This window comes from Lutzomyia longipalpis, chromosome 2 (genome assembly GCF_024334085.1).
Source record: "Lutzomyia longipalpis isolate SR_M1_2022 chromosome 2, ASM2433408v1".
NCBI classification, from domain to species: domain Eukaryota; kingdom Metazoa; phylum Arthropoda; class Insecta; order Diptera; family Psychodidae; genus Lutzomyia; species Lutzomyia longipalpis.
In genome coordinates this window covers 3,721,707-3,748,296 of record NC_074708.1, presented here as the reverse complement: position 1 = coordinate 3,748,296, position 26,590 = coordinate 3,721,707, and the positions used below count along the sequence as shown (strand labels likewise).

At 36.8% G+C, this 26,590-nt stretch overlaps 5 protein-coding genes across 5 annotated transcripts; 3 read left to right on the top strand and 2 right to left on the bottom strand.

Annotated features, from left to right (window-relative positions):
• The first annotated feature begins 6,494 nt into the window (after positions 1 to 6,494).
• LOC129788360 (uncharacterized) lies at positions 6,495 to 8,230 on the top strand. The gene is made up of 3 exons (XM_055824334.1): positions 6,495 to 6,721; positions 6,796 to 7,454; positions 8,196 to 8,230. The coding sequence occupies exons 1-3, from the start codon at positions 6,495 to 6,497 to the stop codon at positions 8,228 to 8,230; spliced, it is 921 nt and encodes a 306-aa protein (XP_055680309.1).
• A 231-nt stretch (positions 8,231 to 8,461) lies between these two features.
• Positions 8,462 to 17,282, top strand: LOC129788671 (chitin deacetylase 1). Its single transcript, XM_055824913.1, has 4 exons — positions 8,462 to 9,003; positions 13,599 to 13,799; positions 14,237 to 15,113; positions 16,895 to 17,282. Exons 1-4 carry the CDS (start codon positions 8,931 to 8,933, stop codon positions 17,208 to 17,210), a joined length of 1,467 nt encoding a protein of 488 aa, XP_055680888.1. The 5' UTR covers positions 8,462 to 8,930; the 3' UTR covers positions 17,211 to 17,282.
• Positions 17,283 to 18,947: 1,665 nt separating this feature from the next.
• LOC129788677 (selenoprotein K-like) lies at positions 18,948 to 20,366 on the bottom strand. Its single transcript, XM_055824919.1, has 4 exons — positions 19,894 to 20,366; positions 19,744 to 19,831; positions 19,591 to 19,686; positions 18,948 to 19,518 (listed from the first exon to the last, which is right to left on the bottom strand). The coding sequence occupies exons 1-4, from the start codon at positions 20,018 to 20,020 to the stop codon at positions 19,443 to 19,445; spliced, it is 387 nt and encodes a 128-aa protein (XP_055680894.1). The 5' UTR covers positions 20,021 to 20,366; the 3' UTR covers positions 18,948 to 19,442.
• A 304-nt stretch (positions 20,367 to 20,670) lies between these two features.
• On the bottom strand, positions 20,671 to 22,965 carry LOC129788670 (translation initiation factor eIF-2B subunit epsilon). Its single transcript, XM_055824912.1, has 4 exons — positions 22,771 to 22,965; positions 22,571 to 22,695; positions 20,956 to 22,501; positions 20,671 to 20,891 (listed from the first exon to the last, which is right to left on the bottom strand). The coding sequence occupies exons 1-4, from the start codon at positions 22,864 to 22,866 to the stop codon at positions 20,691 to 20,693; spliced, it is 1,968 nt and encodes a 655-aa protein (XP_055680887.1). The 5' UTR covers positions 22,867 to 22,965; the 3' UTR covers positions 20,671 to 20,690.
• A 196-nt stretch (positions 22,966 to 23,161) lies between these two features.
• LOC129788669 (ER degradation-enhancing alpha-mannosidase-like protein 2) lies at positions 23,162 to 26,588 on the top strand. Its single transcript, XM_055824911.1, has 4 exons — positions 23,162 to 23,312; positions 23,373 to 24,296; positions 25,289 to 25,493; positions 25,565 to 26,588. The coding sequence occupies exons 1-4, from the start codon at positions 23,212 to 23,214 to the stop codon at positions 26,504 to 26,506; spliced, it is 2,172 nt and encodes a 723-aa protein (XP_055680886.1). The 5' UTR covers positions 23,162 to 23,211; the 3' UTR covers positions 26,507 to 26,588.
• Positions 26,589 to 26,590: the final 2 nt, after the last annotated feature.

The window sequence follows — 26,590 nt, the reverse complement described above, 5'->3', positions numbered from 1 at the left end:
ATTTACGATTCATTTTTTCGACCTTGTTCCCATCAACGAGGCTTCCTTCCTGGGTGAAAGTAATAAAAAGTTATGTGTGTTTGTGATAAAATTGACTGACTGTCAATAAAAATCTCGTCTTGTCTTCCTTTTTTTGTTGTTGCTGCTTCTTCGTTGTCTTCCCTTTTTACACAAGAATGCTCGAGGATATTGTAACATTGGAGTTTTTTTTTTCATTGGTGTTGTTTCGTCTCGCTGTTGGAGGACCCTTCTGTGGACACGGTCCTTGTTGCGGGAGAACAAGCAAAAGCGTAATTTAATGGTTTATTTTCACAATTTTATTGGCCTCCAACCCCACACCGTAGCACGCGCGTGTAAGACAAAAACCAATTAAAAGTTGGGGAAGGCTTGCGCGACAGCACAGTTGATCCTCATTAACGATGGTCCTTTTCCACTTAATTTTTCCTGCACATATTGAATTAAAAAAGTTTCATGTCCTCTTTTTGTATATTTAAGAGTTTGTGCCCGTGATTACACAGGAAGTTGAGCTATGTATATGGAGGAGATTTGGGGCAACCTCGGAAATGAGGCGCGTTTATAGAAGATAATAATTTTCATCAGGAAGGCGGTGTCCTTTTGGCACAATACCCCAATGCAGAGGTTGGAAAATTTATGACTGTGAAAACTTCAATAGAGACGGAAAATAAAGTGGAAAATTCAAAAAGCTCTATATTGGGGACTTTCGCATAACATGTCTCGCCATTATGTGGTGCAGTTTGAAAGTTCATGCTTTGCACCATCTCCTTATAAGAAAGTAAAGTTCCCCAATTACTACGGGCAGGGACATTCAGTTGGAGTTTACGTTAAAAATTTATGTGAAGCTGTAAGTGTGATTAACATCAATTTATGCGATGTTTTTCTACACTTAAAAGTAATTTATTACCTCCTATCTTGCCTCTTGTTATTTGCAAATTATTCAATTGTGACGGTGTTTTCTGGAAAATCCTCCACGACAAAGTGAGAATAAATACTTGAAGAATTTTTAAATTTGAAAAAAAAAATCTCTTAAATAAGGATTTAAATTGAAATTCATAAAGCAAGAGCTTTTAGAATTGTATGTGTGGGGGGTGGATTTATTCTACACACAGGATTCTTTGGCAAAAATCCTCCCCTATGTAAGCTTCAAAGTACGTTGGCGTATAAGCCAAATCCAAGCCTTTCAGATCAATTCATGTGATTTAAGTACGAATTAGTCTACCTGACTTCTTGCCAGTGCAAGCATGAATATTTTGTGTGAAAGCTCCCCGGAGGCAAAAGGGAATTTTCGATTGAAGAGAAGGTTGATTTTTTCCACCCCTGCTTACATTTGTGCAACACTTTACCTCTGGAGGCATTAAAAATTCTATTGGAAATGGGGTAGGGGGTGGGGAAAGTATAGGAAAAATTCTCTGTATGTCGCAAATGCGGTAATTGACTGACGTCGGAATCAATATTGGTGCACATTTGAGGACTCTCACGTCTGTGAGGGATTGCTCCTGGCGTACCAATGCTGTGTGGTGGTATATCGGAGGGAAGAAAAGTGCACCAATAATCCTTCTGTGGGTGTAATAAAACACCATGTTCAACCCCACCCCACCCCCCCAGCCCAGAGTCATTTGAAAGTGTGAAAACTCCACAGAAGCTCAACGAGTTACTCTTTGTGCAATTAAATGATTTTCCTCTTTGCCTCTGCGTTCGTGTGTCGACGTCAAAAACTCAAATTTCATTCATTCACATCCACCCTAAGGGTTTGTATGTGATTCAATCCCTACACGCTGTACGGGGTTGGCTGAAAAAGTGGGGGTGGGTTTTGAGCGTTTGGTGGGCAAATAAATGTAGCTGGGAGGAGTGAAGAACAAGAATTTCGTTTCGTATTATTGTTCTTTGTCGTATAATCGTAAATTAAATGAGAAAATTGTGTATCTTTGTCTTAACGCCACCTCCTAACTCTTTTACATCTTTTCTTCCGACTCCTTTTGTGCTACACTTTCTCCCGCTGCTGCTGGGAACTTCCTGTGTAGGAGGAGGTTTTCCTTTTAAATTTCACTTTGTGTGTAGGAGAACATCCCAAATGGAGCTTAAGAAAAGTCACACACAGAGAAGAGAGCAGAGGGAAAAGCTTCCCTTTTGTATGTACATTTTGACTCTAGAACGGTTTGGTATCTTTTGAGGGGAAAGTGTTTGCTTTCTTGGTTGCCGGGAAAATTGGAGAATATTGAATGAAGTTAGCTGCACACAGGATGATAATGGGAAAGTTTGCTATTTGCACTCACTTTTTGTTCAATTTCCACCCAAATACACTTCATTGGTTTTCTCAAGAATGCTGCACATTCTCTGTACGAGAATATCTTGAGTTCTCCTAAATTTTTAATGAAATTTGTTCTCTTTAATTTAATGACGATACATGGAGGAATAAAGGGGATGATAACACAGTTAACTGAACAACATTTATTAAAAATATTTTCATGATTTAAATCAATTTTTAAAAAAATCTTCTTCTCATTCTCTCTACAAAATCTCAAGAAATTCAATAAATTTTTAATCAAAACTCTCTCATGTAATTTTATTACAGAAATAAAAACTATTTTCACAAATAAATGGCAACAATAAGCAACTAATAAATGGAGTGATAATAAAAATTAAATATCGCAGCACAATGTAGCCAAGTAAATTGCAATAATTTCACGTTATTGTTTTTTTTTTCCTACGATTGCACATACCAAAAAGTCTTGAAGCATGTAAAATGAAATTTCTTCCGCAACACTAAACTATAATATACAGAAGTATTTAACTTTCAATTTAAACACATCCGGCTCGAGAATATTCACTACACAGCTACACAGGGTGGGTGGAGAACCCTCCCCCTTGGAATGGACTACAAGTTAATTTCATAATTTATCGGGCAGAAGCAACAAGGAAAAATAATTTCCCAGTTCAAAATGAAAACTCTTCGAGGAAGTTTAGTGGAGTGTGCCAAAAAATAGATGAATTTCCATTTTTTTCTCTCTCAAAAGGGAACTGCATCCGAAAGTTGTGCCATTTAATCGTTTCAATATTGCTGAATTCTCTCGAGAATAATGGTTGGATTTGTAAATAGAATTTAAATGAACCTTTTGCCTTCTTTGTGGACAAAGATGTCGCATTTCTTGACAACATCAGCGTCCAATTTCCACACTCCCCCCACCCCTTCCCCCGGCGAGACAATGGGGAATCCGGTGAAGAGTTTGCCAGCTTATTGTTTGGTTCAAAATGTAAAATCAATACGCCCAAGCATCTTTTGCATTGAAATTCTGAGCATTGAGAATTTTCATGTCCGTCCAAATTATTCTATATTCCATCTCATTTAACATCCCAATACATTTCAATTTCATTATTTCTCTCAATCCTCTCAATCTACTCTTTCCCAGTATTTCAATTAATTCTACTCCATTCGATTTTTAGGTGGTCCGGGAAAGCCCCTCTGTACCTCTTGTATATCAAGATCCTCGTAGAAATTAACAATAAAATCCAAATTTGATTTTACCTGAACTTTGGAGCAAAGAGAGTTGATTTCTAAATCAAATTGTGGATTATTAATTTAATTTTCAAGAGTAAAATTTCCAAATTTTCATTCACATACAGAAAGTAATTAACTCCCTGTAGAATTTTCTGCATTTATGTTTGCATTTCTCCATGATACCGAGGATTGGATTTTGTAAATTTTGAGAAATTGTTCATTATTTCTATTGTTTTGCTCCAGAAAACCAAATAGATTGAATCCTTGATTGAAAACTACATTGAGTTATGGTTTTCATGCCGTATAAGCGTTGTATGCTGAATGAAAATTCACGTACATTGTACTTAATTGAATTACTGGCTAACTCTTGTCTTGAAAAGGAAATTTTTAGAACGTAAATCAACAAAAGCTTTTGCTTTTGATTTTTTTTTATTTTCAATTCAATTAAAGAAAACTTGCAAGGAAAACCGCTTTTCTCATTAATGAAGGAAAAACTCATTATTTCAAATAGACAGATAGAAAGAATATCAACTTCCATCAAAGTATTGTAATGATTTTAATTATGAATAAATTTTTCTTGGTTGAACAACAACTAACTCTTTGAAGAGATAAATAAAAAACCGTCTGGTCTATTCATAATTGAGTCTTGGTATATCCCTCTCCACACCATTTTCCTATCCTTTTTCCCGCAAAAATTAAACTTTTCAACGGCAAAGAATGGAAATGAAAGATTCATGAGAATCATTGGCGTACGCGGTGGAGGGCAGAATCGCAAGAAAAAAAATCCCTCGAGGAAAATAAAACACAATTCTCATTTAAAAGAAGTAGGACTCTGTAGGATTTTCATTTTCTACAATAACATACAGAGAAAAAAAACTGCTGAATAGTGTCTCATTTGTCTCATTAAAAAATGCAAATTCAACTCTTGTGGAATTTGTTTTTCTATATAATTCTACGCGGTTAAATTAAAGTTGAGTTTTTATTTCATTTCCTCTCAGTTGAGAATTCCGTTTTTTTATCTCTTCTTCTATCTTTGTTCTTGTAGCACATACAAAAAAAATCATTTGATAAAAAAAACTCTTGAACCTCAATTTATTAACGTCCCTTAATTTATAATTACAACGTATAAATTGCAATTTAGTAAAGTTTTTGGTATCGAATAAATATCAAATGTGGTTTAAGTGGTTGATTTATTTGATTTTGCGGCTTTAAGCTTTACATGAGATACTGAGAGGTACATCAGTACTGCATGACGCAGAAAAAATACAATGTAATTCAAGTAATTAATATGCAAGCAATTTGAATTTGTGCAAATTAATACCAATAAACCATTGAACGCGGTTTTCTCTTCATGTCAACAGAATGCCACATTCGTATCAATTCCATACATTTACTTAAAAAATTATTTTATGTATTTTATGCTTTATTGATTTTTAATCAATGATTAAAATATATACTCATAATTTACCATAATACCTTTATATTATTTAAATTTTGGCATTAACACGTTCCGGGTCACTAGACGTCACAAATTTTCTTACAAATCGTATTTCTTTACGCCGCGTAAAAAATAGGACAGAGCTCTCGTTTGAAAAGTTTAATTAACTTTTGATTGAAGAATTTAACGACTGTTTTTGAGTTATGTTGTTTTTTGATCGGAGACAGTCAATAAAAACGCACGTCTTCACGCTTTCAGCGACGTTTCGGTTTATTTTAAACCATCATCAGGCTTTCAGCAATACGACACCGTTATACCGTAGTAGTTTGACCAATTTTGATGTGCAATTCTTCGTTTTATAGTATAACGGTGTCGTATTGCTGAAAGCCTGATGATGGTTTAAAATAAACCGAAACGTCGCTGAAAGCGTGAAGACGTGCGTTTTTATTGACTGTCTCCGATCAAAAAACAACATAGTTTAATTAACCGACTGATTAATATTGGATATAGAGAAAGGACGCCAGTAAACAATAGATCAGTTGGGTAAACATTCTTGATTGTAGTTAATTATTTAATACATGTTGCGTAAAAAAAAGTCTCCGTATTATACCGACCCATAACGTGTTAAAAGGTTGACGTCAAATTTTGAATTAATTAAAATTATTTTGTAATTGAATTGTAAAACTTTATCATCCCCCATAATCATTGATGGTTTTCACCCTCCACACCCCCCTGCCGACTAATTATTCATCCAGTGATAGAATTAAACACACACCATATTGTTTTCCTTGTTTTCATTCATTTTTAGCATAATTTCCTAAATAAAGGACCACGAAGCACCAAATAAAATAAATTTATTATTTAATAATTAACAAGTCGACTTTATGGATTTAAATTTTCTTTAAAATACTTTAATTATACCCTTTCTTTTGAAGTTCAGGAAGTCCTTGGATACCATAAACTTTTTCTACGTGGAAATATGTACTTCCAATTGATGCGTAATAGAATACTTTCAAAGAATTTAAAATCTTCAAAACAACCTCCTTCCATTTTTTTTGTCCTTAAAATGTCTTCACACCCAATTATAACAACTTGTTCTATATAATTAAATTTTAGGTGCGATGTTTTCTGTTTTTTTTACACTTTGAGAAAAACTTTCAAATTCGTGAAAAATAAAATTTAAACCTTTCCTGTATACGTAGAATCTTAACCCAATTTAGTTTAAAAATTTCCTTAGGTGAGAAGTGAGTCTTTTCATCAAATTATCCTCTTGCTAAGCCATAAACTTTTAAATACAAACTAATTTTCATTCAAGCTGTTAATTGTGTTTGAACTTCTATCGCCTACGGACCTTTAGAGAAAATCATGTTGGTCAAGTATCACCGTGAACTGAAGAAGATTATTTTATTTTTCTTCAAAGTATGGAGATTGGATTTTCTCCCAGGTTCTGATTGGAGAATTATTGGTTTTTTGAAATTATCCGCATTCCCTGTACTTCTTGTGATGGGATGGATATTCGCATATTGGCATATTGTGTACGAAATGAAGGACTTTAGCAATTTCCTCGATGTAGCCTTCACCATTACATTTGTTATTGCTTACTATCAGGTCTTGATGGTTTATCTGAGTATTAATGTGTTTAACAGAGATGGTGTTATTAAGATTTTGGCTTATTTTGACCACTTGGTGACTGATAGGAAGTGCGAAATTTCCGAGATTAGACAGAGGATATTCAGTGGAATCCTTAAGAATGCTTTGCTCTTCTCAAGGTAGGAAAAATTGTCTGAATTAGTAATTTTATTTCAGAATTGGGGATTAAGATAAAATTCTTTTGTCCTGACAGGATGTTTATAACAGGATTGGGTTCAGTTGGCTTCCTTGTTAATTGCTACGATCTAGCTGTGACCAACTTCACCGCACCAATGCTCTTCCTCATCCCAGGAATACCACAAGACAGCATTTTCCTTCGCCCAGTTAACATAATTTTCCAAGTAACCCTGTACTTTGCAACAATGGGAATGATCATAATTTCCGATGCTGTTATCATGATTATGATTATGTACATTCAAGCTGAACTACTTTCCATCACTGAACTTCTTTCGCATTTGGACATTGAGCAGATTGTGGTGGTCAGAGGGAGTCGAACCCTCAAAATCGTTCACTTTCAGCATAAATGTTTATTGGATGAATTCCAGAATTTGAGCAAATCCTTCTGGCACACCTACTTTCACAAACTCCTTGCCATTATGATGTACCTCTGTTTCACATTCTTCACCTTTCAATCAATCAATTCGTCAATCATTTTAGCAGTTTTAATTGCAATTTCCGAAGTTTGGGAAGTCTTTATTTTATGCTACTTTGGGCAAATTATAAGGAATGCTTCAGAGGCCATGTCAGTGGCTCTCTACATGAGCAAATGGTACCTGATGGATGTTGCAGATCAGAAGAATCTACTGATGCTCATGCTAAGATTCAAATATCCATTTAAAGTTGAAACGTTTGGTTTTGGCGTCATATCTATATATACCTTTGTACAGGTACTTATTGCTACAAATAATTTTTTTAACGACTACCTTGGCTACAATACTACCTATCTTTCAGATTTGTAAAGCTGCTGTTTCCTATGCAACAATTCTATACACCTTCTTTAATTAAATTCTCAACGGGCAACATGGTACTTCAGAGATCTCAATCCCACTTCTGAGATGAAAAACAGTTCATTTTTTAGAAGAATTTGAATAATTTTTCTAAATAAAATCTCTTCAAACAATTTGTGGGAGTTGGTGGGAATTTTGAAGCAAAGCGGAAACGCATTAATTGTTCTCTCTCTCTTGCAATGAAATCCAAATAACGAAGAGGAAGTTATATGGAGAGAAATTCCAGCGAATGTGCGATTTCCAAAAATGTGTGCTAAAGACAACCGCGTGGAGTGGTCACTTTCGTTTTCTTGTACAATCGCACTACAATGGGTAAATACACTGGTAGAAATAGTTTGGCAAAATGGCAATCAAACAGAGTAAAAAAAAATGTATTTGAAATAAAAAAAAGATATTTTTGGAAATTTTTAGATACTATTTTTAGATTTACTATTTTTAGATAATTTCTTCTTGAAAATATGTTAATTATCCTGAAATAATCCTTTTTATGTGAAAAAACGCTTGACTTCTCCGCGGAATGCCGTATGAAAAGTCCTGCATTTCTCCGTTTTTCTCACATTTTCCAACATTTTCAATTCTCTAACAGAACTAACAGAAAATCCAACGAGTTTTATGCCGTAGAAAAGTAATAAATAAATTAATTAATTGGCATCTATCTCTCTTTCTTCCGGTGTGAGTACCTCTTCTCTATATCGCATCTCGCGATAACTTGATCTTCTGCCACTTCCAAGACTTCTTGCACACCACCATGACCTTGAGTTGTATGTGGAGCCCCGACGTCACGTCTCTTTTAATCACTCAATCCACCTAGAGATGTGTGTGGCTGACTGAGAGCCTCCAGCACGGCACCTCATCGCCATTCACCACACCTGCGGAGAAACCAACTTGGGAGGTGAGAAGAAATTTCTCTCAACACCAGTCGTGTGCATTGAGTGAGTGAGTTAAGACACAAAATTAGTGTCGATTCTCCCTTCTCTCAAACCCCGAAAAAAAATATTCCCCACAGGATTTGCAATTTATCCACCCAAAAATTGCTCTAATATCCTACCTTGAGACGTCCTCCCATAAAGGAGAAGAAGAGTGTGTAGCATACTGAGGTGTGGTACATAGGTACATACATATATTGCCCAAAAGTGGTGTGAAAGTGAAGGAGCAAGAAAAAAAAAAGATTGGTGAATTGGTGGAAAATTGCTTCGCGATTGGATCTTAAATGCAATTTATGTGTGACACAGTAATTTCTTGTGATTTCTACTTTTTGCCCTGATCCATCGTCTTTCTCTTTAATCGATTTTTGCACGGGGAAAACAGACACAGACGAGTTATGTGGAAAAGTGGTGCCGCCCGTTTGTTGCATGCCACCGTGCTCATACTTACTGCATTTCACACAACTTCCGGTAAGTTTTATTATTCTTTTTTCATCTTCTTCATTCCCATTTTTGGCGCCAAAAGAAAACTGTCTGTGCAGGAACGTCAATTTCCCACCCACACAGCCGTCTGGAAAATGTACATTGTAAATTGCCCAGAGAGGAAAACCCACCTCGCCCCCCACCCCGTAGAACCTAATCGAGTGATTTTCACCTTCTGAAAAAATCATTGTGATTTTATCTCATACAAACCAATAGATGAAATGGGTGAGACGTGGTTGGGAAAATTGCCACCTCTATTGCGCGGGGGAAAAGAGAAAAAGAAATTGAGTGAATTTCGGTGTGATTTTCACTTTGTGTGTGAGAAAGATGAGGAAAGAAAAAAAATACCATAAATGTGGCAGTGTGAAATGGTTAGAGGGAGGGGGCAGCAACATATTATATACCTATGTAATGTAATGTATATAATATTGATGAATATTATGAAAAATCTTTCGTGTTTTCTGCGACATCGTAAAACACCGTTGGATAGAGATTGCAATGCACCGAAGGAATGTTGAACTGTAGGCTAATACTACTTCTTCTTGTTGACGACAGTCTCCATGAGTTAAGTTGTCTATATAGGTACTAAATGAGTTCAAGAACTATGTGGAAGATAGTTTAGGTTTCAAAGTAATTTTACTCAAAGGAATGCAATAAGAAAAGATGAAAAGGAAATAATTGTATTTCTCGGTAATTTAAATAAAATAATTGCTAACGTACTCTTCTCATTTTGTGGAGAAAAAAATAATATTTTAAATTAATAAATTGAAATTCTTTTAAATTTTTCTCTATAAAGTTTCTAAAAGAAAAACATCCGAATTTTCCTAAAGATAATTATTTGTTTTTATTGATTTCAAATATATATTTAACTGTTTAATACTTAATTTATTTTAATGAAAAAAATTAAATTTTTAACGTAGATTTTCAATGGAAAATTATTTAGTAATTAAATTAGTTTGAAACAGCACAAAGCGCTGTATATTTTTTCTTTAATTATTGAGTTTTCAATTAGATGCATTAAAATTTTCCGGTCAGCGTTAATACACACTAAAAATAATTTTATTTAATTTGCTGGTAAATTCACCGTAAATGTACATTTACGGGAAAATTTCTCTTTTTTAAACGTAAAACCAGTAAATTTCCTAAAGAGTATAGTTAAATAAAATAATTTTCTTAGTCTTTTTTACGAAGTTGTTAATAGTTAAATATTTTTTTTAGTAAAAAAAACCTAATTTTCTTAGTTTTTTAATCATTACGTAGAAATTTAGTAAAATTTAATAAAATTTTAGTCTTTTTGAACATAAATTTCCTGTAAACTGGAGGAAATAGTCTATTTTCACCGTAAAAATTACGAAACCTCTTTAGGCTTTTCTATGCAGAGTGCTTCAATTCTTCTAAGTTTCGTGTTGTCAGTCGGAATAAAGCTAAAAACTAAAATATTTCGTTTTCTCGTAGACTTCTGTTAAATTCATTAAACTAAAATTTTAGTTAAAGAATTTTAACTAAGATGTGTGCAGAAATACCGTAGAATGCCCATTCCGTAAAATTTACGATGAAAATTTTTAGTGTGTAAGGATGACAATGATGAATAACAATTTCTTTAAAATGAAAGCTCCTTCATAATTACATATAGTTTTAAAAGCTCTATTTAAAGAGCTTTTTATTACTATCGGAATTTTAATTTTTATATACATAATCTATTGAGAAAAATTAATTTTTTTTTATTTTCTTCTATTTTATTTTCTTGACTTTTCCATTCAAAAATAGTCAATAAATAATAAATCATTTTTAACAAACTCATAAACTTTAAGAAGTTCCTAAAAACTAAAATTTTCACCAGTTTTTGTGCATTTTTGAAATGATTTTTGTGAAAGAAACATTCCAATCGTTATTCCGGTTTATTTTAAAAATAGCAAAACTATAGGTATAAATTCTCCATTAAACGCCGAATTCTAAAATGTTATTTTCTCAACAATAAACTCGTTTTAAACCGCAAAATTCGGTGAATTTATAAATAAATTGAACCCATTGGCAAAAGAGAATAAATGGGTGTGTTATAGAGAAGTTAAAAGAAAAAAAAATCACTAATTTATTAATTTTATTCACACCAAGCTGAGCACAAAAAAAAATAACCAAAAAGTCACCTCATGTCCCTCGCATTTGCTCAAGAAGCTAAAACGAAACTCAAAAAAAAACGGCGAAGAAAAAAAAACTGCAAGATGTCCAACATCGTGGAGAGTTTGCGAAGAAAAAGTTGAGAGAAATTGTGAATATCGATGGGCATTGTGCCATCATTTATTTGAAAATCAGGTTTTCATTTATTAAATAATGGGCGATGGATGTAGAAAAAAAAGAGCACACATATAGTTCCTTACGTAAGGTGTAAATAGCAAAATTGAGACACTTGGAAATGTGTGCGCGATGTAGGTACCTTTTACACCTTCCAAATGCATGGCTTTAACCGTGTGAGACGGTCGTTGTTGCAGCTAAATTCATAATTTTCTGCGCAGCTCACAAAATCTTTTATAAATTTATTTTTCCAACCCAAGTCAATATTTTATCTCTCCCATGGAGAAGGCGCGAGAAAAAAATCTCTTCGTCTGAATAAACAGAAAGTGCAATTTAAGTTGTGTATACAAATAAATAATAATACAATTTCAAAGCAATATTCCACACTTCACGGCACACACACACCACATCTATATTGGCGGCGGCGGTGGAAGAAGAAATAATAATAAAAAAAAAATAGCACGAGAGCTTTTTAAGCCACGACAGCAGGGTCAATGAGCATTGTGAGAAAAATTTTCCATCAATAGAATTGCAAGAAAAATTTTCCAAACGTACTTAATGTTGAAAAATTTCTGCAACATAAGAAGCGGGTCATGAAACTAAAACACATCGCCGAGAAAAGTTATATTTCTCCCCACAACTTCTTATTTAATTTGATATTTTTCAAGAACAGGTTAAACACGTAATCCATGTCTTGTTGCTTTTGACATTGGACATTAACGCCAATTGAGAGAATTCACTTTAAAAATATTTCTTCACCATCACTCGATGCATAGTTGAAGCCCTTCTTGTCACAACAAATTTACCACCGCATATTGCAGTGATGAAGAAAAAAAAACTTAAGACATCCTCGTATGGTTTTTATCATGCAGATATAGGTAGGTAGCATAGCTTATTACGTGCCTTCCGTACGAGAGACTTATGCGAGAGATAAAGAGAAAGAGCGAAGAACAAAATAAGATCAACATCATGTTCTGCGTTCAAAACACCTTCCATGGTCGTTGCATTCTCAGGGTAAAGACCGAACTTTCGATAGTTGTTGTCGATGCATTTTAAACTACCTCAGAGTTGCATTGAATGATAAAATTTGACGTGGAAGAAAATTGTTTTACAAGTTCTTCTTATAGGGGAGATCGAAGCTCTTTGTATAGTAAAGTCAGGGCAGAGCTTTAGGTAAAAGCTCTGAATTTCATATTGCGTAACAATATGGAGGAAATGTTGTTGAAGAAAAGCTTTTAGGGAAGAAAACTTATAGGAATGGTGGCTTAGCTAAAAATCTAGGCAAAGCAAAGAATTGTATTTCTAGAGAACTGGACAGGAAAGGGTTAACATAAGAATTTTTTCTAACGTTTGACGTTTAATTACTAAGATCTTTAGAAATAAAATTTGTTTTAATTAAAATTAAAAGTTACTAATAACTTTCGAAGATTACTTTAAGAACCTAAATTTTATTTGAAAAGTTTGAGAATAAGAACCATTTAATCCTTTGAAAAGTTATCTTTGTAGAAAGATCTTTTCCAGATATATAGAAAAGCTTGATCAATATCTGGGAACATGCCTAAAATTCATTCCTGAAAAACCTTAAGCCATGCCTAAAGCTTTATTTATTTAATATCCATTTAAAATAACATTTTTCAGCATTTTTAAATTAAGTTTAAAATACATTTATAACTACGTTTATTTGTATTGCCTCCCTCTCCCCCCCCCTCATTTAACTACAAAATAATGTCTCTATTGCTTTTGCTAGAAATCCATTCAAATTAAAATCATATACATACGTGTACTATATGTATATTTATTAATCTGCTCAGTATCGCGTTATGTGCAAAAAGTTTAATTGTTGAGCTTTTTCCAATGAATTGAAAAACAACACATTTTTATTTCTAGAATTTATGTTTTAATTTCATTGATAATCAAATTTATTTTAACTTTTATTGAATTAACAAGAAAAAATGTTATCCTCTTGTTTGTGTATTAACCTTCCGTCCGCCGAGTGGGGTTATTTCGTGGCCTTGACTGATAAGATTTTTTTCCAATTTTAATAAAAATTAAAATTAATCAAATGAGAATCACGGAGGGTTAAATAATGTTCAAAAGTATTTAAAGCACAAACTGTCACCAACGTTTCACATAATAAATATTGATTACCCGGCTAAGGTACAAAGCAGAGGTGAAATGAAAGAAATTCCACCAGTACGTGCTTGTTTTTGGATCATCCTCCTACCAAAGTTTTTTTTCTTATGATTTCTGCATACATAATGCGGCCTTTAACTAACATTGTACGTATTTTGTAGGTCAGAAACCAGAGGAAGAATACAAATGCCCCATTGACGTGGGAAATGGCAACTACGCCGACCCCAAGACTTGCAAGAGGTTCTATCAGTGCGTCGATGGGTATCCCTATCTAAATCGCTGCCCATCAGGACTCTTCTTTGACGACATCAGTAAATACTGCACCTTCAAAGATGAAGCTCGTTGTGGACCAATTGCCACGAGTAAGTACCTATAAATTTTTTGTTACTTTTTTATTCATCAAAATATTCAATTATGTTTCGTTTAAATTAATAATTTATTTTGCATAATTTTTCTGTTGCAAATTATTGTTATACTGTGTTATTGATATAGTTAAAAGGACATTTTAATATAAATGACTTTATCATGTGAATTTTAATAACATTAATATTGTAAACAAGGGATAATTTTTATGTAAATATTTTATGGAAAAATGTGCAAAAATATTTTAATTATTGATTCAATTTATTTTTATTAAAAAATGAATAAAGTGAGAAAATTAAAAAATAAATCTGATTAATTTTTAATTAATCTTTTTCCGTTGGATTTTTTTAAATTCATCAAAATTTTAATCTATTTGGAAAGAATTTATAAGAGAATTTTCAAGATTAATCAAGGATTCGCATAAATTTCCTTGCAGCCCCAGCTCCTGTCACAGACACCCCACAGGATTTAGCAACAAAATGCGATTTAAGCGAATGCCAATTGCCATACTGCTTCTGCTCCAAAGATGGAACATTAATCCCTGGCGGTTTGGATCCCGACAATACCCCTCAGATCATCCTTCTAACCTTCGACGGAGCTGTTAATCTCAATAACTTCGATCACTACAAGAAGGTGTTCAATGGGAAGCGAAAGAACCCCAATGGTTGCCCCATTCGTGGGACTTTCTTCATCTCACACGAGTACAGTAACTACCAGCAAATTCAGACATTGGCTTCTGAGGGTCACGAAATGGCCACGGAGACCATTTCACTGCAGCAAGGGTTGCAGGATAAGGGCTACGAGGAGTGGGTGGGTGAAATGATTGGAATGCGGGAAATTCTGCGACATTTCTCCAATGTTTCCACAAATAGTGTGGTGGGTATGAGGGCACCCTTCCTCAAACCCGGCCGGAATACGCAGTACAAAGTAATTGAGGACTTTGGCTATGTCTACGACAGCAGTGTGACCGTTCCACCGCAATCCCATCCCGTGTGGCCGTATACGCTTGACTACAAAATTCCCCATGAATGCAAGAGTGGCACGTGCCCAACAAAATCCTTCCCAGGTGTTTGGGAACTTCCGCTAAATGCTCACTACGTGGAGAGCTTTGAGGGTGGTCACTGCCCCTACCTCGATCAATGCGTCCTCCACAATCACGATCCCACCGATGTTCTAGAGTGGCTCCAGGAGGACTTTGCACGTCACTACGAGCAGAACAAAGCACCCTACATGATGGCCTTCCACACCAATTGGTTCCAGATTAAAGAACTCGAACAGGGCCTCCATAAATTCCTCGACTGGGCTAATTCACAGTAAGTTGCAATTCAAAGGGGAATCAGGGGGTGATTGGGGTGGTTAATTGAATTAAATTTTAACGGGAACACGACGCTTAAAGGGTCTAAGTTTTAAAAAAAATGGCGACGTAACTGATGTTTTTGTAATTTAAAAAAAACCTTTGCTGGTTTTTTTTTATTCTTTTTTGATTCTTTAAAAGCTAATCCGGGTTAGAATTCTTCCGTGAATGAGGGAGTTTTTCATAAACTCCTTTAACTAATAATTTTTAATAGATTTTATGCAAAAAATGAGTTTTAAACAATTTGCCCAGTTAATTAAAAGAATTATTCTCTTTCCCCACATAATGGGCCTTATTTAAGGACCAAGAAACCCTTGAAATCTTTAAATTTTGTACTGAAATTTCAAGATTTTAAGCGAATTTCAAGGGTTTCTTGGTCGCTGAATAAGGCCCAATGTCTTATTAAAACATTTTCCAACATAAATTCATTATGTTACACGTATGTACATCAAACACGTACATAGGTACCTATAGAATATACCTCTATGCTGAGGAAGAGTTATTTGAAATTTCTGCATCCAATAAAATTTTCCTACCCAACGAGTTAAAAGACGGAAGTTAAATTAGAGAATTATCTCTTTTGAGTTCCTAAATTACTCGTTTCCCTCCATTTGATATTTTCCGTTTTGGTGGAGATGAGAAAAAGGAGTTAAGCAAAGAGATCAAGTTTCGAAAGTTACAACGAAATCATACCCAAAATTCTCCCAAAATGCTGGTCAGGAATTCCTTTTGTCTCCTATCGTGATTTGAGATTAAATTGGTATTGCGAAAGTTTCGGGTGACAAAATTTCCGCATTTATCTGTTTGGGGAGGAAATTGGTCCATTTGAAGGTAAATTAATTTTTCACAAGAAGAATGGAAAAGTTTTGACCTACCTTTTGAAAGTTTTAAACGCAACTTACGGAAGTTACTGAAATATTTATATAAGTATGCTCATAAAAATATCGATTGGTGAGCTTTGGTTTTTGAGCTTTTCACAGGTGTGTAGCTCTTTATATGTAATTTCGGAGACTTTTTACTGACCTAATTTTAAGGTAAACGTGCAAAGAGCGTACATGGATATTTTGCTTTGTGCGTCAGAAGAGGGAAATTCCATGAGACAAGGAAGAGAACAATGTGCAGAGTTTTGATGAAGAATTAATGGATATGCAATTAAGTAATTTCCAGTGGATGAGTCGCATGAAGACGACACGGAAACAGCACACGAAGAGAATGCTTCAAGATGAATATATTCTCATCTCAATGGATGCTAACATACCAGAAAGTCAGTGTCAGATGAGTGGAAAATCAATTCATCCCCAGCCTTTCAAGTGCACAAAGCGCGCACAAATTAATGCCGTAACTTTTCCCCCAAAAAATTGTATATTTGAGTGAAAATTCAGGAAAATTTCTCAAAGAGAAAAATCAATCAAACTTGCAACTTTTGCGGAAGCGACAGACATTTTTTTTCCTTCTTTGAGGTGGTTAAATTATATTTTAGCTACAACGTCTTTTTGAGGAGTTCCTCCAAAGGCTCCAAAGGGAGCTTCCAGAAAGGAAGTCAAGCGTTTGCCATGAAAGATAAAAGTAAAAGATAAACTTTCCCTAAAGGGAGAAATTACATAAAATTAGGGAGAGGGATGATATTTTTCTTATCTCTTTAAATTCCTACAAATTCTTTCAATTAAATTTTATTTTTTTCTACTCAATCTTATCAATTTTAATGTCTTTGATCCTAAAAAAAATTATTTTCTTCTTCAGACCCGACGTTTGGTTCGTAACAGCTACTCAAGCCCTGCAATGGGTTGCAGATCCCAAGCCCCTTAAGACCCTCAACAAGTACGACCCGTGGGATTGCAAGAACACCGTACCCGCAGCACCAAAGCCATGCAACATCTCTAACAAATGCGCCCTGGCCTTCAAGAGAGCCACAACGAATATCACCGACACACGGTACATGGAAACCTGCACCGAATGCCCCAATCAGTACCCATGGCTGGGAGATGCGGAGGGCACAGGTGTCCCCGGACGCGATAACTACATCTACAGCTCCGACAGGGAGCCACAGACAAAATGATTTGCAAACGAAGGGGGGATGTTTCTTGTTTTGTAATCGCGTAATAAAGTACTGTGAAAAAATAACACCCTCTCACGGCTCTTCTCAATCACCATCCATCAAGAAAAGTGATTCTGCGTACCCACCCTCCCCCTCTAAAAACACCCCCGTTTGGAAACTTGAGAGTTCAAACAAATTGATTGATTTCCCAAAACAAGATTCCTTACTCTCAATTTCATTATAAAGCTTGTTTTTCGTCTTCTTCGTGAGATCATTCTAATAGCAAAAAAAAGTTCAAAGTGCCAGCATATCTTGAGCCACGAAGGGAAGAAGAAAGTTTTCTATCATTGAAAAGAAAAACGAAAGGTAAGAGATTTTTTTTATTGAGGAGTATTTGATATCGGTATCAGATTTTTAAATTACATTTTGGTCAAAAGGAAAAAAAAGTTCTTGAGTGTTTTGTGCGTGAAAATACTCCAAGAATGAGATAAAAAATAAATTAATTTTGTTGATGTTCATTCATAAAGGAAATGAGTGAATGAGGAATCTTTTGAGATAATTTTGTAGTGTTGGTGGTGCATAGATCACCTTTTTGTGGTTACAACTAAAAATCTTAATTTTTTGATTAACTTAAAAATAATTAAACGGATTTGAATAAATTCAAAATCGGTTGGTTAGATTTTGAGCAATGAACGAAAATATTTCAGATTTATAAAAGTTAATTCTCATAAAAATCCTTTTTTTTTTCATTAAATCTTAAAAATTGTTTTATAAGAATTGGACTCGTTTTATTGTTATTCTTGGAGAAAAACAAAGAATTTGTTGGTCTCGGATACAATTAGAAAAATCTTTTAAATGTTCTGGAAAAGTAATTTTCGTTTAAAAGCAAGATTAAAGAAAAACAAACAAACTGATAAAATCTTATAAAATTTTTCAGAAAATACCAAAAATCTTATAACTGAGGAATACTAAAAGAAAAGATTTTTAACAGAATCGACTCCTTAATCCTAAGTAAATCGAATAATTCAGAAAGATGGGTTAAATGAGACGAATATCAATTAAATTTTGAAACTATTAATCCGAGGATTCGTATTGTAGGTTAACCACTGTACTTTTCAACGTACGTAAGATCATAAGATGATCAACGACAAGAATTCATGAATAAAACGATTAAGACATTGAGAACTGCTCTAGAACTTTTCAGGAGAACAACATAAATCTTTGACACTTACCAATTTCTTCTCCCCAGCGGAATCTCCTAAATAAATCATTAGAAATCACGGAAATCACGATCTTTCTGGCTGTTCCGGAAGTCTTATGAGATGGCGTCCTTTCTAGCTTAACGATCGATGTTGTGAATGCCTAAAAAAAGCTGCTGGATTATGATTTCCACGGCACAAAGCACACTAAAGAATCCCTTTAGTAATTCTACACAACGAATGAAAGCCAAACTATTAGTTTAACTCATTTTCTCTAAGAAATTCTAACATTTTCTTCGTTGATTGAGAAAATCATAACCAATAATGAAGTTGTCAAGTTTTTTCTTAACTTTCTGCTTGGCCTTGTGGCTTGAAAAGGCTGGGGCCGTAAAGCTTTAAAAAAAAAAATAAAAAAAAAAAAAACTTTCTGCTTTTTATTTTTCAAACTAAAATTTTTTAATATTTCTGCAATTAAAATTATCAAATGGCCTTGTGGCTTGAAAAGGCTGGGGCCGTAAAGCTTTAAAATAAAAAAAAAAAAAATTATCAAAAAGAAACATTTTTTATTCCAATAAAATTTATTTATTTGACTAAAATGGAGAAAAAGAACAAAATTAATCATTTTTTCACCATCACCGTCGTAGTTTCTTTGTTCTTCCCGCCACACCAATAAACCCATTAACAGTTCACGGTAAACACTACAAATGTCTCCGGACAATCTCTTAAATTCAGGGATTTAGGATGTTAATAAAGCACAATTAAATGGTTGATTAAAAGAATTCATTGCTGAATCTTTCCCAGAGTTACTTCACTGATTTTTTCTTGTTCACAAAAATTCGAGGAGATGCTGAATCCCATTCCCGCGCGTATTTATCTGCAGATGAATCCCCAACAGGTGCCACTTCGGAAAAATCCCACCATTTTCACGTGGTTTATGGATTTCTCGTCACAGAGAGCATTGAAAGCTCAAGCAACCAGCTGGGGAACACACTGCAGATCCCCAAGCTGTGCCTCCGGCTGGGAAGTTAATCCCTTCGGAGGCACTTTACCGTGCTCATCCACCTCCGGGAACGGAACAATCTGAGAGTGTCTTGAAGCCACCCATTCGTCTCGTTGGTGGTCTTGGGGGGCTGAAAAGGGAGACAGAGAATGTTATCTTTTGCTTTGTTTGGAGAGATAAAGATTTTTGCTCATGTACTTACTTCCCTCCACCGCCACTTCCTCCTCCTCCACCCCAGGAACCCCGTGAGAATCCCCCTCTGGGATTATCTGGATCCATGTTGAACATTGTTAGAAAGCTGGAAATAAATTAAAAATTAGATTTGGCAATAGTGGTAAGGTTGCAGGGAACTTACAAGACATAGATGAAATTGCAAATGCCCCAGAAGAGTGCCACCAGTCGCTCCAAACTCCACGGAGCATTTCCCTGGTGCACGGAACCATCTGAAACAAGCCCCAAAAATTAATATTTCAATAAATTCCTATTGCTAATCCTTCCTTCTTACCTCGTGACACGTAAACCATCTTCACAGCGTGATCTTTGCGTGCTAATTTTGGAATTTCACGACATCTTACATTATTGCGGAATATTCCTTGCTCACCATGACGTGTTTCCCCATAAAGAGTATCCATGGACAATCCAATAGATTCGTCCCATGTTTTCCATGGACATTTCTTGTTTTTTTCTTATATTCTGTCCTACGACAAAATCGGGAAGTCTTAAAGACAGGTTTGGATGTTACTTTTTGATTGTTTACTGTGCGTTCGCTCCTCAGAGAAGAAAAAGAAAGGAAAAATTGAGAAAATTCTAGTGAAAATTCCCTGCCGATGTAAAATGCCAAGAGAAGCAAAGGAGATTGTGGACAAGGGTTCAAATAATTGACAATCTTACCACTGAGGAAGGCGTGGTAAAGCCGAAAGCTTTGGGAAAAGATTCGTTTCTTTTAACCCTGGAGGATTTTGCTGGCCAAAGTGGCTAATTCGTCAGGGATTCGATAGGGAAGCTCCATTAATCGTCGAAAGAAAACCTGGTAAAACATTTTCTTTTAAGAAAAAATCAAGGTCAAAGTTTTGAGGTTAGAAACCTCGATCCTCCAGTGTTAAACCCGCATCCAATATATTGACGCCTCCGGAAGGAGAAAAATACTCCTACAAAAACTTGTTGCCCACTTTGGGTTAGGATTTGTCTGATTTAGAACATTTTTAGAAGAGCCAGTGGAAAATCCATTCGAATAGTATAGGAAGGTCGTGTTTAGAAAAATTTTAGTGGACACACAGGATGATTAAAATTTTTTTCTCAATCTTATTCGCTACTCTCATCGCTACTTGCTTCCTGGAACCATACAATGAGTTTCTTGAGGCCATCCCTGAGCCATTTAGCATCGTCATCGAGGTTCTCATACCACGCCACCACCGCTTCCTCACTCACGAGATCCACAGAATAAAAGAAATGGACAATTTGTGACACTCTTGGCTTGATGTTATCCTTCTCCTGGCACACATCCTGCAACAAGGAAGATTCTCTATTTGTTAAGAATTTACTTCTATGGAGATTCTTCTCCATTTACCTGAATTGCTTTGAGACAATCCTCCATGGCTGCTTCTCCTTTGATGTAGTTCTTCAGCACAGGTCCCAAATGGTTGTAGATTTGCTTGAGAGCCGCCAGGACGTTTGTTGTGGCATCTGTGAGGGGTGACAGGTGAAAGATTGCCTGAACAACGTAGAAATTCACCTCAGACAGGGACATATTGTAGGCATAGCGGGATGAATTAATTTCAAGAACAAGAAATTCCGGATTAGATTTCTCCTCAAAGCCCCTCTTAAGGGAATCAATAACTTCCGATAGGAAGATATTGGCATCTTCCGGAACTGGTGATGCACGATGAGATTCCTCCTCGTCACTACTTAAGCTCACATCACTCTCCACATCGGCACAATCATCCACAATCATTCGTTTAATTCTCGTCTGTGCGGTGTCTTTTTCCTCATCTTCTGAGTCTCCAGCTTCGTCATCTTCTTCCTCCACGACAATGTAGGCGGAATTGCCTAGTTTTTGGGCAGGTGCAGAGAATTCCGGAGGGTCAGCTTGAATGGTGAGTTTGTCAATTGTTGAGCTGTCAGGGATGATTACACGATCACCACAAACTGATCCTCCGGACACTGTTGTGTTTCCTTTGATAACCACTCCCTGCCCAATGATGCAGTGATCCAACTGAACGTTGTCCTCAATCACCACGTCGTCGAAGATGAAGGAATTGGAGATTTTGCAGTTCCTCCCAATTCGACAGCGTCTGCCCACAACACACTGTGATAGCCAGGAATTGTCCCCAACGGAGCTGTCTTCGTGAATGACGAGACTTTCCTTGAGAACACTACTCCTGGCCAGTTGAACGCTCTTATTTTTGTACACCAAATTCTTCGAGATGTGATACTGCAGCTTCATGCGGCCGATTCCCATATCCGGGGATAGGGGATGCGTCCAGCGGTGGATGATGTCATTGCTGACAATTTTATACTTTTGCCAATTGCTGACCTTCATGGCGTACTCCCCGGCCGGCAGTTCAGCCACATAGATGCGACTGTCGAGGATTTCTTCGTTAATCAGCAGCCCCCGGATGAAGTCATCGCGGGTCTCAAAGTCAAAGTTGTCCGCAAACAGGGTGAGAACCATTGGGGAGCAAATGGCAATCTGTGGATCAGCGTAGTCATGCCGAATCTCCGCGGAACTTGGGAGTTTGAAGTATTCCAGGTCAAAGGTGAAATTCCTTTCGCGATTAAGGGGATTTTGCCGCTGATGCGTCAGCAAGCGACTATTGAGGCGATCCACAGCCACGGTGACTTCATCTCCGGTACGCATGCAGGGCGGGAGTTCCATGTACATGACAGTCATGCAGGCACCCTTGTCGTATTTGGCAATTTGCTTGTGCCTCTCCAGCAGGGGGATTAAATTGGCATTGGAGACGGTGTCTCCGGTCATGAGAATAAAGTGCCCCCGGATGAGGCCCTTGGCTTCAATATCACGCAGCACGTCCCCAATTGAATGACTCCCCTCGGATCCAATTACTGTGATTGTCATCTTCACGGACCAGATGTAGTACTCCTTCAGTCTTTTCCTGCAAAAACCAGCCTCTTATTTAGTTTATTCTTCCTCCCGGACAAACTTCCTGCCCACGGAAACTTACTCAATGTGACTCCTCACTTGATCCACCCCACTGCTGACCACAATGAAGGTTTCCTCAATTCGACTAAAATTCAGGAATTCAATGGCATAGTCCAGGAAGGGAACATTCACAATGGGAAGAAGTGCCTACAGGGGGAAGAAATTGCAGGTGAAAGTGGTGAAACACCCACAATGCCAACAAAAGATCTTCCAGCTGCTTACCACGGGAGTTGTGTCCGTGAATGGTGCGAAATTGTCCGTGAAGTTATTCGCCACAATTATAGCTTGAGAAACTTCCTTCTTCTCCAATTTCTCCATAGTTTTGGCTTTTTTTTTGCACAAAATAATAAAACACAAGAAACGGGCACTGATCCGTGGCAGGAATTTGTGAGGTTATGTTGAGCTTTGGAAATTCCTAACCTCAATCTTAACGGAACAATAAAAAATCTACAAATAAAAATGAATTTCAACCATTTTAACAAATTCTTTTGAGTAAAATCATTTGTTTCTTTATCAAGAAAACGATAGAATTGCAAAGTAAAGAGCTGAAATGAATTTCTCAGATTTATTCAATCTAGCAGGCGGCAAAGGGTTAATTTTTAAACAGAAGAAAACCGTTAAACTACAGTTAGGTTATGTTAATCCGTCAAAAATCAATGAGAAATGTTTTTGCTCCCAAAAATATGGCTTTTTTTCGTATTTGCAACAACTCTCCCGTGCAATGCTCTCCGGGAATACACAAAGGAAGACATGAGGAATCTACGGTAGGAAGATCTTCATGGCAACATCCCTGTAAATCCGCTAAAACATGAAATTAATTTCAGTGAGGAAGTCAGGAGTATGTTTCAACATGCCTACGATGGTTACCTTCAGCATGCTAGTAATTTTGACGAATTGAGACCACTGTCTTGTGATGGGGTTGACACATGGGGTAGCTACTCCCTCACCCTGATCGATGCCCTGGACACATTGGCTGTAATGGGGAACAATACGGAATTTCAGCGAGTTGTTGACATCCTCGTGAATAACTCCAATTTCGACTCAGACATCAATGTGAGTGTCTTTGAGACAAATATTCGTATTGTTGGGGGCCTCCTTAGTGCTCATTTACTCTCCCGACGAGCGGGTGTTAAACTGGAGCCGGGATGGCCGTGCAATGGGCCACTGTTGAGGCTAGCTGAGGACGTGGCTAAGCGCCTTCTGCCGGCATTTGATACGAAAACAGGAATGCCATATGGCACGGTGAACTTGAAGCATGGGATTCCACCTGGAGAAACAAGTGTGACGTGCACTGCGGGCGTTGGGACGTTTATTGTGGAATTTGGAGCGCTGAGTCGCCTTACGGGGGATCCGATCTACGAGGAAGTTGCCCTGAATGCCCTCTACGCTCTGCAGTCCCACAAATCGCCAATTGGTCTCTTTGGGAATCACATTGACGTCCAGACGGGGCGATGGACAGCCCAGGATGCGGGAATTGGAGCCGGGGTGGATTCCTACTATGAGTACCTCGTCAAGGGGGCAATAATGCTCAATCGTCCGGAACTCATGAAGATGTTCAATGCAGGACGAGAGTCTGTTGAGAAATTCCTCAAGAGGGATGATTGGTATATTTGGGTAAGCATGAACAAGGGGCAGGTTACACTTCCTGTCTTCCAATCCCTCGAGGCTTACTGGCCGGGAGTTCTCAGTCTCATTGGGGACATCAATGCCGCCATGAAGACCCTCCACAACTACGTGGGAGTTTGGAGGTAAGTTCAATCAACTAAATTTCACAAAATTAATCAGTTATCCGGGAATCTCTGTAATTCCCCTCCTGGGGCTGTATTCTCTAAAAGTGAAAAACTCTCGTGATAAACTCCCGAAAGCTTTTTGCGGGGAAAAAGTGAGAAAAACTTCACGTAAACGTGATCATCTAATAAAAATAATGCATCCGTGATAAACTCCCGCAAGATTTTCCCGATTTTCACATTTCTTTTAAAGTGCTAAAGCCTCCTAAAGCAGGAGAATTATCCCGTGATAAATTCATGAAAGCTTTCAACGAAATCGTATTCTGTAAGAGATGAAAATATCCCAGCGATATTATCACGCTCATGGTTTGAGGTTATGTTTTTCTCCTCAACTTTTTGCTGGGAAAAGTATAAAAAATCTTATAAAATGTAATGAAATATTCTAAAACCCATTAAAATAGCATTGCTCCATCGTGGAGATAGGTTCTAGTGCTATTTGAGATGGAGAAAATTGAAATAACATAATAATTAACACATTTAATTATTGGATTATACCATAGAATTCAAATTTTAAAATTCCCGCCATGACAAATTCATGCCAAAATATCATTTGTGGTTATGTTTACTTTTTTCCCCTTCTCGCAATCTGCTGTGAATAATAATGTCCATTTTATTTGCACTTAAACTGATACAAAACACTACAAAACTATTTATTCTTATTATTTTTGAGTTTTAGGATGATTTGAGACGATAATTAGTGCAAATCACCCAATAATTCATAAGAGAGCTTTGGTTTTGACATCTTCGAAAAAGCTCTACACAAAAATTGTCATCTACTTTTCACTCCCCGCAACAGAATACAAATTCGAAATTCCGTGAAAACGAGATTGTGAAAAGTTTCACAGGAATTTATCACCGGCATGATATTCTCCTGCTAAGAGAATATAGCCCCTGGCCATGAAAATCCTTTCATTTTGTGGGAGTTTCAATCTTTGAATTTCATTCCGGGGCAGACAATATGGCTTCCTTCCGGAATTCTACAACATTCCCAATGCCGAAGCAGGTGCGAACCGGGAAAATTATCCCCTACGCCCTGAACTAATTGAATCCGTTATGTATCTCTATCGTGCAACTGGAGATCCTTTTCTCCTTCAAGTGGGAGAGGATATGCTACGGAGTATTCAGCATAGTGCTAAAACTTCCTGTGGATACGCCACGGTAGGTTCCCCTCCTCCCCCTCTTGAAATTCTCCACCCTCAGAAAAATCCCTAAAAAGATAATTTTTGTAGATAAAAAATGTTCGTGATCACAGAAAGGAAGATCGAATGGAATCCTTCTTTCTCGCGGAAACCACAAAGTACCTCTATTTGCTCTTTGATCCTGAGAATTTCCTCAATAACGACGGAAGATCAGGCGTGGTGATAAACACCCCAAATGGGGAGTGTGTCATTGAAGCTGGTGGCTATATTTTCAACACTGAAGCTCATCCCATTGATCCGGCTGCCTTGAGATGTTGCTACGACATTCCACGTCAAGATCTCCTGGCTGGGTACAAGACAATTGACTTCCGGGGGGATGTGTTCAAGTTTAGCATTGAAAATGAGACGATGCCCGAGAAGCCCGTGGAGAACTTCACAATAGAGGTGGAAACAGCCAAGACAGACCCGCAGGAAGCGAGGAAGAATATTGTCTTTGAAATTCTCAACATTCTCAAGGAGACGCGGAATCAGCAGCAGCAGGAAGTGGAGAAGAGTGAGGTGGTTAATGCAACAATGGAGGAAAAACCCGATGACAGTATTATCCTGCCGACGGAAGAGAAACCTCAAGAAGTCACAGAGAGTCCTCCGGATGACACCACTGCTAAAGATTCTGCGCAAGAGGAGGAAATCACAGGAGAAGCTTCGGGGTCTTTTGTCTCATTCGATGACGATAACGCGAGCATAACGCAAAATACATCGGAACTCCCGACAGATCCGGCAGATTTGAAGTCTTTTGTGGATACACAGGCGGAGAATAATTCCCTCCTGGCGGAATTTGTTCAGTCAATTCTGAAATCAACACAACCAGCAAGACCAAAGTTTGATGCACAGACTCTACTGGAGAAAATCCGCCGGGGACCTTACTACCAAGCAGCTGGGAATTTTTCTCTCAACAGCGACAGCTACAGCCTCCTCACGTGTCGTGCTCAGAGCTACCTGCAGCGTCTCAGTGTTCACGGGGAGTTTTTCTAGCTAGAGCGTCTCCACCTCCAGATTTCTTTGTGATAAATCCCTTTTTTCTGAGTCTGATTAAAAATAAATTAAAAGAAAAAAATG